Source organism: Mobula hypostoma, chromosome 27 (genome assembly GCF_963921235.1).
Source record: "Mobula hypostoma chromosome 27, sMobHyp1.1, whole genome shotgun sequence".
Taxonomy (NCBI): Eukaryota; Metazoa; Chordata; class Chondrichthyes; order Myliobatiformes; family Myliobatidae; genus Mobula; species Mobula hypostoma.
The window spans coordinates 18,603,653-18,616,054 of record NC_086123.1 but is presented as its reverse complement, the minus strand read 5'-3'; the positions used below and the strand labels follow the sequence as shown (position 1 = coordinate 18,616,054).

The 12,402-nt window shown below is 40.1% G+C and overlaps 1 protein-coding gene across 2 annotated transcripts in view; it reads left to right on the top strand.

Annotated features, from left to right (window-relative positions):
- Window positions 1-12,402, top strand: part of kntc1 (kinetochore associated 1) — a 129,233-nt gene that overhangs the window by 33,872 nt on the left and 82,959 nt on the right. For both annotated transcript variants that reach the window (XM_063034215.1, XM_063034214.1), the window contains exons 28-34: window positions 5,605-5,708; window positions 6,566-6,668; window positions 7,059-7,193; window positions 8,285-8,401; window positions 9,166-9,238; window positions 9,316-9,383; window positions 10,081-10,367. In XM_063034215.1, coding sequence (XP_062890285.1) covers window positions 5,605-5,708; window positions 6,566-6,668; window positions 7,059-7,193; window positions 8,285-8,401; window positions 9,166-9,238; window positions 9,316-9,383; window positions 10,081-10,367 — 887 coding nt within the window. The remainder of the gene's footprint in view (window positions 1-5,604; window positions 5,709-6,565; window positions 6,669-7,058; window positions 7,194-8,284; window positions 8,402-9,165; window positions 9,239-9,315; window positions 9,384-10,080; window positions 10,368-12,402) is intronic.

Sequence of the window (12,402 nt, the reverse complement as noted above, 5' to 3'; positions counted from 1 at the left end):
AGACCCACGGCCTGCTACCGTGCCGGAGTGCTTGGAGATGCAGCCCATTCCAACCAGCACCTCTCCAGAGCAGACAACCAAAAAGAAGTGACGTCGGAGACCTCAAGGTGCCCCAGACGCTTCCCCAGAGTGACCACCGTAGAGCCCAGTTGGTGGACATCCACAGCTGCCGGAAGTGAGGCCTCCGCCGCCGACCTTGGAAATTGAGCCCGGCCCACCGGGATTAAGTGTCGGCTTCGGGGCCAGACCCAGTCGACAGCCTGGGGCCCCGGCAGCTGGAATTGGCAGCGGATCCTCCCCCGTCACTTGGCCCAACCTGGAGTGCCCGACGACGTGACCCGCCGATCGATCCCCGATGCGTCAACCAACCTCAAAGAGCTGACAACAACACTGCGCCAATGGAAACCTGGAAAGATGCATTATTTACCGAGGAAGCGTGGGAAAAGAGCTGGGCTGCTGGTCAGATTGAAGCTGAGGGGCTTCAGGGTCCCTATGCCCACCATCCTACTAGCTAATGTGCAAGCCATAGAGAACAAGGTGGATGATCTTAAAGGGAGACTCACCTACTGCAGGGAGATGCAGAACTGCTGTGTATTCTGTTTCACTGAGACCTGGCTTTCCCCTGCCACCCCCGACTGTGCCATCCGATCAGAGAGATTTTTGATCCATCGGATGGACCGCACGGCGTTTTTGGGCAAGACGAGGGGAGCTGGTGTGTGCCTACTGATCAACACTGCGTGGTGCTCGGACACAGTGGCACTGACAAGCTCCTGCAGCACGGACCTGGAACACCCATCGGTGAAGTGTCGTCCCTAAAATCTGCGACGGGAATTCATCTTCGTCATACTGACAGTGGTCTACATTGCCCCCCCCCCCCCCCAGGCGGATGTGGAGTGTGCTTTGAACATACTGTATGCCAACATCAGTGAACTTGAGACCAGGTATCCGGAGGCTTTGCTCATTACAGCCAGGGACTTTAACCAGGCTAACCTCAGAAAGGCACTGCCAAAGTTATACCAACATGTCTCCTGTCCCACTAGAGGCCCAAATATACTTGACCACTGCTACACAGCAGTCAAGGATGCCGACCGGTCCGTCCCACGACCTCACTTTGGAAAATCGGACCATCGGGCCGTACTCCTCCTCCTGGCTTACAAACAGAAACTGAAGCTGGAGGTCACGGTGTCAAAAGTAGTGTCGCGTTGGACGGAGGAAACGGAGGAGGTCCTCCGTGACTGCTTTGAATCGGTGGACGGGTTAGTATTCAAGGACTCGGCAGCTAACCTCAATGAGTATGCCTCAACTGTCACGCACTTTATCTGGAAATGCACAGAGGACTGTGTGTCTCGCAAGACGATCTGGGTATTCCCTAACCGGAAGCCTTGGATGAATTATAAGGTCAAGTCCCTTTTGAAGGCTAGAGCTGCGGCTTTTAGGTCCGGGAATACCAGTCGCTACACTGAATCAAGGTGTGAACTCCAGAAAGCCATTAAGGGCGCCAAGAGGCAATACTGAGCCAAGCTGGAAGCCCAGGCTAACCAGAGGGATGCCGGTAGTCTATGGCAGGGTCTAAATGAGATCACTGGGCGCAAAGAAAAGGCTGGGAATATCAATAACTGTGGTGCTGCTCTTCCTGACGAACTTAACGTATTCTATGCAAGATTTGAACAGAAGAGGAGCGTCCCGCTCCCTCAGGATGAACCAGACCTGATGCCATCGAGATTCATCGTCACCGAGGAGGACGTTAGAAGGGCCTTCCTGAAGATAAATCCAAGGAAGACGACAGGCCCAGATGGCGTCTCGGGACGAGTTCTCCGGGCCTGTGCAAGCGAACTAGCTGGAGTGTTTGCTGACATCTTCAACTGCTCTTTGCTTCAGTCTAAGATCCCCTCGTGTTTTAAGAAGGCAACGATAATCCCAGTGCCGAAGAAGAGCAAGGTGGCATACCTGAATGACTATCGACCTGTGGCTCTGACATCAATTGCTATGAAGTGCTTCGAGCGATTGGTTATGACACACATCAACCACAGCCTACTGGTCAACCTCGACACTTTGCAATTCGCCTACCGGAGCAACAGGTCAACGGCAGATGCCATCTCTCTGGCCCTACATTCTTCCTTAGAACTCCTGGAGAATAAAGACGCATACGTAAGGCTCCTTTTCATTGACTACAGCTCTGCCTTTAATACCATCATTCCAAATAAACTGATTCCTAAGCTCCGGAACCTGGGCCTTAGCACTCAGATCTGCAGCTGGATCTTCAGCTTCCTCACAGACAGGACCCAGGCTGTAAAAATAGGGGACAAACTCTGCTCTACGGTTACTCTGAGCACTGGTGCCCCACAAGGCTGTGTACTCAGCCCCCTGCTGTACTCACTGTACACCCATGATTGTGTAGTCAAGTTTCCATCGAACTCAATATATAAGTTTGCTGATGGCACAACAATTGTAGGCAGTATCTCGGGTAATGATGAGTTTGAGTGCAGAGAGGAAATTAAGAACCTGGTGGCATGGTGCGAAGACAATAACCTATCCCTCAACGTCAGCAAGACGAAGGAATTGGTTGTTGACTTTAGAAGGAGTAGCGGACCGCACGACCCCATTTACATCGGCGGAGCGCAAGTGGAACAGGTCAGAAACTTTAAGTGTCTCGGAGTCAATATCACAAATGAGCTGACTTGGTCCGAGAAGGCCCACCGGTGCCTTTACTTCCTGAGAAAGCTAAAGAAATTTGGCCTGTCCCCTAAAACCCTCACTAATTTTTATAGATGCACTGTAGAAAGCATTCTTCTAGGGTGCATCACAACCTGGTATGGAAGTTGTACTGTCCAAGACCAGAAGAAGCTGCAGAAGATCGTGAACACAGCCCAGCACATCACACAAACCAATCTTCCGTCCTTGGACTCACTTTACACCGCACACTGTCGGAGCAGTGCTGCCAGGATAATCAAGGACACGACCCACCCAGCCAACACACTTTTCATCCCTCTTCCCTCCGGGAGAAGGCTCAGGAGCTTGAAGACTCGTACGGGCAGATTTGGGAACAGCTTCTTTCCAACTGTGATAAGACTGCTAAATGGATTCTGACCCGGATCTGGGCCGTACTCTCCAACTATCCGGACCTGCCTCTCGGTTTTTCTTTTGCACTACCTTACTTTTCCTTTTCTATTTCCTATATATGATTTATAATTTAAATTTTTAATATTTATTATCGATTTGTACTCCAGGGAGCGCGAAGCGCAGAATCAAATATCGCTGTGATGATTGTACGCTCTAGTATCAATTGTTTGGCGACAATAAAGTATAAAAGCAAAGAAGGGGCCATACAATATAGCAAAAATTAGTGGGAAGCTAGAGGATGGGGAAGCTTTTAAAAACCAACAGAAGCAAACTAAAAAGCAATGAGGAGAGAAAAGATGAAACATGAAGGTAGGCTAGCCTATAATATAAAAGAAGATACCAAAGGTTTTTTTCAGATATGTAAAGAGTAAAAGTGGCAAGAGCAGACATTGGACTGCTGGAAATTGATGCAGGAGAGGTCGTAATGGGGAACAAAGAAAAAACAGGTGAATGGAATGCATTTTGTCTCAATCTTCACTGTGAAAGACAAAAGCAGCATGCAAAATATTCAAGAGTGTCAGGAGGCAGAAGTAAGTGTTGCCACTATTACTAAGTAGAAGGTCCTTGGGAAGCTGAAAGGTCTGAAGGTAGATAAGTTGCATGGACCATATGGACTACATCCCAGTTTTCTGAAAGAGCTAACTGAAGAGACTGTGGAGTCATTAGTAACAATCTTTCAAGAATCACTAGGTTCAGGAATGACTTTGGAGGAGGAAAATTGCAAATGCCAGTGCACTCTTTAAGAAGGGAGGGAAACAGAAGAAGGGAAATGTTGGACCAGTTAGCCTGACTTCAGTGGTTGACAGGATGTTGGAGTCCATTTTTAAGGATGAGGTTTCAGCTTACCTGGAGGTGCATGATAAAGCAGGCCAGAGTCAGCATAATTTCCTTAAGAGGAAAAACTTGCCTGTCAAATCTGTTGGAATTATTTAAGGAAATGTCAGGCAGGCTAGACAATGGAGAGTCAACAGATGTTGCATATTTGGATTTTCAGAAGGCCTTTGACAAGGTTCATGATAAGATAAGAGCCCAAAGTGTTAGGTCTGCTACTTTTCATGTTATATAGTGTATTAGTAATCTGGATGATGGAATTGGTGGCTTTGTGGCCAAGTTTTGCAGATGATATAAAGATAGGTGGAGGGGCAGATGGTGATGAGAAAATGCAGTCTGTAGAGAGGCTCAGACTCGAGAGAATGGGCAAAGAAGTTGCAGATGGAATACAGTATATGGTCATGCTCTTTGGTAGAGGGAATAAAGGCGTAGGCTATTTTTAAACAGGGAGTAAATTCAGAAATTAGACGTGCATAAGAACTTGAGAGTCCTCATGCAAGATTCCCTAAATGTTAACTTGCAGGTTGAGTCAATAATACTGAAGGCATATGTAATGTTAACAAGCAAGGATATAATGCTGAGACCTTATAAGGCATTGGACATTGGTCAGACTACATTTTGTGTATTGTGAACATTTTGGGGCCCCTTTTTAGGAAAGGATGTGCTGACATTGAAGAGGGTCCAGAGGAGGTTAATGAGAATGATCCTGGGAATGAAAGGGTTAACACATGAGGAGTATTTGATGGCTCTGGGCTTGTACTTGATGGAGTTTAAAAGAGTTAGATGGAATCTCTGGAAAGTACCGAATATTGAAAGGCCTAGTTCGAGTGGGTGCAGTGAGGATGTTTCCATTGGTGGGAGAGTCTAGGACCAGACGGAACAGCACCCAAGTAGAACAGGGTCCCAACCTTTTTTATGCCATGGACCTCTGCCATTAACTGAGTGGTCTGTGGACCCCAGGTTGGGAACCCCTGGAATAGAAGGAAGTCCCTCTGGAACGTATGGGGAGGAATTTTTTAGTCACTGGATATATTTTAAGCGAGGTTTACAGGTTCTTGTATAATAACCATATCAAAGGTTAGGAGGAGAAGGCAGGAGAATATGGTTGAGAAGGGAAAATCAATCAGCCATTATCGAATGGTGGTGTAGACTCGATGAGCCTTATTCTGCTCCTGTGTCTCTCCTTCACCTTTCAGCCCAGTTTGGTGACCCATTTAAAATTAATGTAGGTGTGCTACAAATGTCTGCTGGTGTAAAGCTACAGGATCTGATAGAAGTGAATTTAACCTTAGTTCATTGTTTATGTTACACTCTTGGGTTTGGTGAATTGATGCTATATTTTGACTTGTGAAAGGTTCCTTGCCTGAGGCTCTCCACAAAGTATAATCAGATTTTGAGCCCATATGAAAATTTTTTACTGGATGAGTAGGATATTTAGTGTATTTAAATATCTAGTATTGCTGCCTCCTCTAGTGACCCCAGTAAATCTTGGGAATGATGGGCCCCACTATCTTCTTGGTGGCATCTTTTTTGAGGGAGGGAGCAGACAGAATATTTTGAGAGGGATAGGATGTTGGAATAAAGCTAAATATTCTTGTTTGTTAAAAATATAACACATTTTTCAATCTTTGTGGTAATGATATTCCTTCCTAGTTGATTTTTGATGCAGTACTGCAGATAATGTATGGAGCGGTAGTGCCCTGGAGCGATGCTGTGGAACAGCTTGTCAAACAACATTTGGAAAAGAATCATCCCAAGTATGTACTCTTTTGATGAAACAATGAATTTAAAGTCAGTAGTTGCTTGTAAAATTCCCTTGCTACTAGATATGAAAAATATGTTTTTACCTTTTAGTTTCTCGACATTCAAATTTGCAGGTAAAGCAATGATTCACTTGTACTTCCATACTTCCCGAGTGTATAATAAGTGTTATCTTGACTCTCCATGTTTTTCCAAATGCACTACCTACAGTTACTCTGGAGAACCCAATTTTAACTGCGAGCTCAAATTTGATCACTGTCTTTTTGGTTATGTTTTCCTAATTTTTTTTTCAACTTGTACCACCATCCTGAATAGAATATAGTTTTATGAATGGTATGGTTTAACTGTGTATGTTAAATCTAATAATTCCCTTTATCCAGTTTTAAGTACTTTAAATGTAAAGAATCTAAATAATTTACTCCAAAGTAGACCGTGCTATCTATGGTGTCTTAGTGAACTCTTCACTGCAATCAGCTAACTCCATTTAGGACCAAACACTTGGCAAGTTTGGGGAAATTTTAACTAAGCGAACAATGATATGTTGCTAACCCAGAGTTTATTATTAGTAAACCAATTATGGAAAGTAAAAATGGTTGTAGCAAACAGGAAATGTTTTGATGGTGATGATTCTGGAACAATCTTCAGCATAATTTTGAAATATCTCAAATCACTTCATTCAGTCAAAGCCTGTATGCATTCAAACTTGATTTGAACTTTGGCATTTCAGTCTCTCATTATTAACTAATTGTCATTAAATCCATGTTTAAGTTCATGTTCAAATCATTGAGTTCATGAAATAGTTTCCAGTTGAAAAATTTGAAAGCTAATAAATGACTTGTGATACTATTACCAGGGTGAAGTTGCTGCAAGAAAGCTACAGGCTTATGGAGATGAAGAAATTATTAAGAGGATATGGAATACGGAACTTTGACATGTTTAGTAACCACAAAATAATGGTAGGATAATAAGTTTAATACATTGTTTACATATTATTAGCACACAGAGTAGCAGTAAATAAGTTGTAATTGTGTTATGGATTCCAAGATCAAATATCAACTGGACCAATTAATTATTCTGCTTTTATATAAAGATTACTGTAAAATCTTAACATGTACTTAAGATTTAACATTTTTCAGTCCTTCAGTCTTCAAGTATTGAACGGTTGGAATTTCTGTATGTTCCTATTTATGTAACTTGCTTACATTTTTGTGGTTCTAGCTTGTGTGTTGTTCAAAGAACAACAAATTGCTGTCACACACTGTTGTGTTCTTGGTACTTGTTTTACATTACTTGAAATATAACCTTGACTATATATAATTTGTATTAATCACCATTTTTTTGAGCAGTGGTTGATAAAGTTCATCTTGAAGCAAGACCTGCCATCGTCGTTGGATGATGCATTGAAAGTAGTTCATGCTCACAAACTAACCCCAGTTGAAGTTTACTTCCTTCACACAAAGCATCTGATATTGAACAACAAGGTAGGCACTTGTTAACTCCTGCGTAAAGTGAGGTTGAAAGAGGTGCTAGGGTGTTCTGTAAACATCTACAAGTTGTGTATTCTCCCTAAATCTTACCAGGATATATTAAATCAATAACAGAAGTTTTCATACAAGAACTTAAAATTTCCTTGGCCATGGTTCAACTTGTCTCAGAAATCTTGTGTTACATAAGGGTATTGTGAGTAATTATTCCCTCTGAAGACAACTTGTTAACTCCCAATTAATTTGACATATTGGCCAATTTGATTCTTATCAGATCGTGGCAGTCCAGTAAAATTCCAATAATCTGCTAAACAGCTATTCAGAAATCGTTGTAGTTAATTGCAGCTCTCCTCATCTACTCACTGGGATCCTGGTTGCCACAAGCATCATCCATTTGCTGGGGCCCTGGATCAAGTGTATTCTTTAATGTGTCAGGTCACTGAAAAGTTATCATTTTACTGTGTAATATCTGTTTAAACATTTGGGTTATTAGTGGAGATAACATCAAATACATCAGAAAATCATCCAATCCAATATCTTGGAAGTCCCAATTTTGCCGTATTAATGGAGTTTTACTGCTTTTCTTATTTTGAGATGGAAAAAGAATATGCCTCAGATACTAAAATTTGGTTCTTCTTGAAAACAAACAAAAAAAAATCCTCCAAATACCAGAGTGAATCTTAAATATGAACACAGGATTGATGACAAAAGTTTGAAATGAATGTTGAAAAACATGAAGCAAGGATGGTGGTTGGCAGCAGGCTCAGATAGAATGGCATAATTATTACAATAAGGTGTTGACCAGTTCATTCTTAGGTTATATTATGATCTATAAAGATTTAACCATTTGTAAAAATGAGAAAATGCAATGTTGTGTATATTTTAAATGAAGGTATTTCTTTATCTCACTTGGCTAAGCACACTTAAACTTTTAAGTATCAAATAGATTTTAAATTCATATCTAATTTGTCTCTGTTTACTTTGATATTTGTGCTTTATATGACTATATCTCACAAGGTTAATCTACAGTAGTCTAATTTTTGAAATTTAAAGTTTAAAAAAAATGAAAACCTCTTTTTCTCCTCTAGGCGGACGACTGCCTCAATTTGCTGAAGTCTCTTGCATTGAAGGAAGCTGAGACTGCTGTAATGCGTTTAAGCATTTGGGCACAGTTGGAAATTGAAAACTATCCTGATAATCCTGAGGTAAGATTTTGAATGCATTTACTTCAGAAACATCACCTTGTGATTTTACTTGGTGAAATTAAATGAATTTTATTTATAGCCAGAACAGTAATGAAAAAAGTCCAAATCAGATTAGTTTATTTTCTTTTGTCTCCATCCCTTTTCACCCCCTCTTCTCCTCCCCTCACTCTTCCCCTTCCTCCCACCCCTGGCGAATATTGGCTCCTTGTTAGGAATCTAGTTTTCTAAGCAATAGCCATCATTTGAAACCATGCACAGTTGGTCATTTTTCAATATGAACCTTGATGCTAGACATTAGCAACAATTTTCACCATGAAACAATTGATTAAAATTTTAACTTTTTGAAGATGTCACTTAACTTTCATGACTGTGAAAAGGATTGCCATTTAATGATAGAGGCTAACTCACAGCTGATTTTTATTGAAGCTGAAGTTGCTTGTAACGTCCCCAACTCTGATTCTGACCCACCCTTTAATGTGTCTGTATTCGTAAAATCCATTGTAGAATGTAAAATAGAAATAATCGCTTTACTGACATAATGCATTTAAAATATTTTTCAAATTAAGCATTCAGAAAATTTTTTTTTAATGCAAAAAAGTGGGAGCTGTTGTAATTATCAAAGTTTTAGTAATTGGAGGAAAAGATGCATAATTTTAATTAACTGTAGACAACCAAGAAATTGACTTTTTTTTTCTTGTAAGCAGGTACTTAAGGGTAAAATAATACATAATTTCTGTTGATAAGTGATGTTATTTATATTTCAGTCGAAAAAGCATCTGGTGTCGGTTGCAAAATCAATTGTGGAGATTATTAAATTTTTACAAAGGAATCAAAAGGGTAAATTTTTTGAATTATTTCTAGACATTCCTGATTGCATTTTGCTTGAAGCTAACATACTGTTTTTGTTTTTACAGACAACACTTTACAAAAGGAAGAAATTGAAAACCTTTTAAATAAATTTGAAGCAATTGTGAATTTTCAGGTAATTATTAAGTAAAAATATTGAAGGCATATGTTACATATTTGTCACTTTGTATATTGGAATTAAAATGTATTTGAAATTCTTTACTAAATTCCACGTGGGCTTTTCAAACAAAACTGTCCATAATTCAGCAAATATCACTCAGTAAACACTGGTTGACTTCCACAGGAAGAAATTTAAACATGATACTGAAAATTGATTTGTTTAACAAACTCAGGAACTTGTATTTTGCACATTGGTAATTTGTCTTTCTAGTAGTTCCTAAGTCGTAGTAGTAAACAAAAAAGATGGGAATTGTGTTTCTGAGGATGTCCTTTCACGTCAGCAGGATATTTAATAGTGGAAGGGAATTGTGTAGTGTAAAGAATAAAGAAATTATCAACAGCATAATAATTGTCAGAAAAGTCTATTGGATAAGAAATGGGAAAAGCACTGAAACGTGCTGGGAACACTGCTATATCCACCCAAACAAACAAGTTTTGACTTTTGGCATAGTATTTTTATTCAAATCATCGGAGTTCTCATGGTGCAGCTTTCTCTACTGCTGCATTGAGGTATCAATTTTTATAAACTCTTAAAGGTTTTGAATTAGTGTATCATGGGTTGTTTCCTCACTGTCTAGCACTCATACTTGAAGCTACAACATGCGTATTTTAGTGCTTTAAATTTTTTTTTTAAAGAATATTGTTTTTTACAGGAATATTTTGAGGGATTCATTTCACTGAAGGATTACGAAGATCCGAAAATGCTATTACAGTTGTTCAATAGACACATTCAAGCTTATTCAAGTACTTGGTCTAATTCAAATACAAGAAAAGATGTAGATCGTGACACTAGTTCAAGCATCAATACAAAGACTTCTAGAGAAATGAAGCTTCATAAACTGTCCCTCCTATTTCAAAGCTCAGAGCAAGAGGTGGTATCAGAGCTTGCACTGAGGTCACTTGATGATGGGAATATAAATCAGGCTGTAAAAATTTGCAGGTAGGTATGTGGAAATTTTGACATAAAATGTATTTATTTATTGGTCTAATCGATTTTACCGAGAAATAGGAGTGGTGTTGGGCATTCTGCTCTGATTAGTTTGCTGCTTATCTCATCTTCTCTTTGTACATTTATCTTAGTATTAAGCTCCCATCAATCACTTGGGTCTAGTCACAAAATACTAAATGTAGTTTGACAGAATTATACAGCAGAGAAATAAGCCCTTTTAGCTTGCCTTATCCATAAAAATATACCGATCAATGCTAGTCCAAATTTTTTACATTATGCCATATCCTTATGTGCTCTTCCTATTTAAGTACCTGGCCAAATACCTTTTACCTGTTATAATTATGTCTGCCTCTACCACCATTGGCAGTTCATATAAGATAACCATCAACGTGAGTGTGTGTATATCTACCTAGCCCCCAGATCTCCTTTAAATGTCTCTACTCGTACCTTAAACTGTGCCCTCTAGTTCAGGATTCCCTTGCCCTGGGAAAAAGTCTGACTGTTTATCCTATCTATGTCCCTCACAACATATTTATTTAGAGATACAGTGCAGAACAGGCCTTTCTAGCCCAATGAGCTGCACAATCCAGCAACTCACTAGTGTAATTACAACACAATTTACATTGACCAATTAACCAATCAACTGAAATGTATTTGGACTGTGGGAGGATATCAAAGCACTCGGAGGGAACCTGGGAAAAAGTACAAATTCCTTAGGAATGGTGCTGGTATTCAACTCTGAACTCCAGAATAGCCTGAGCTGTAATAGCATCATTTTGATGGCTATGCTACCTTAACGTCCATGGTATATAAATATAGGTTTTATAAACCTATGTCTATAAGGTCACAAATCAGATTTCTGCACTCCATTGAGAAAGACTGTGAAGGCTGGGATCAATCCTTTTAGCTACAACTTTCTATTCCTACCAGCATCTTGATCAATCTCTTCGGCACTCTCTCCATTGCTGCCACATCTTTACTGTAGTGTAACTATCTACTGTACAGTGCTACCAATGCAGTTTAACCAATGTTTTGCATGCCTGCAACATGACATCCCAATTCTTACACTCAGTGCCTCAGCCTGTAAAGCATGCCAAATGCTGCTGTCTTTATCCTGTGTCACCACTTTCAGGAAGCTATGGATTTGCATTGTCATTGACGCTTTGTACATCAACTCTCCTACAGTGCCCTACTCGGACTTAACTTCCCAAACTGCATTAGTTCACATTTGTCTGGATTAAATTTTATCTGCCTGTTCTGCCCAAATTTCTAATTGATCCCTCTATATCCTTAGAATCCTTCTCTACTATCTACAGCATCAGGTTTTGTTCCATCTGTAGACTTGGTAATCTGCCAACCTGGTCTTATTATAAACAAGATTCCAGCAGCATGCAACTTGTTACAGACTTCCAGCCAGGAATATGCACTTTGCCTCTACCCTTTGCCTTGTATCACTAAGCTAACTTTGGACCAGCCTACCATGTGGCACCTTGTCAAAAGTCTTCCTGAAGTTCATTAAAACACAATTAACCTCTCGACCTTCCAGCCAAGGGAAATATCCCAGTATTCACATTGTCATACCTTTAAAGGATGGTTTGTGTTAATTAGGCCATCTTATCATTCTTCTAAACTAGGAGATTTAGAGGAATATAGAAAATCAAATTAAACTGGCAAATATTCAGCAGATCAAGTAGCATCCAGTAGAACTAGTCTGATTCTGACGACAAGTTTTCAGGTCAAAATTCTCTGTTTGCACATTTCCAGCATCCATAATACTTCGCGTATTTTGGGAATATAGCCTAGTCTGGCCTATCTCTCCTCAGCTGGTTGATTCCTCACCATTCCAGGAATCAGCTTTGTATATTTCCATTTCAGGCAAGTGCATTATTCCTTGGATTAGAATACCATTACTGATTTTTCTATTCTGCAATTCTTTTGGTTTTCTTAATGCTGTTCCCACATTTAACTCTATGATTTATATATAGAACTATCCAAAATTGTTCTGAATATCAGTATTTCTCAGTCC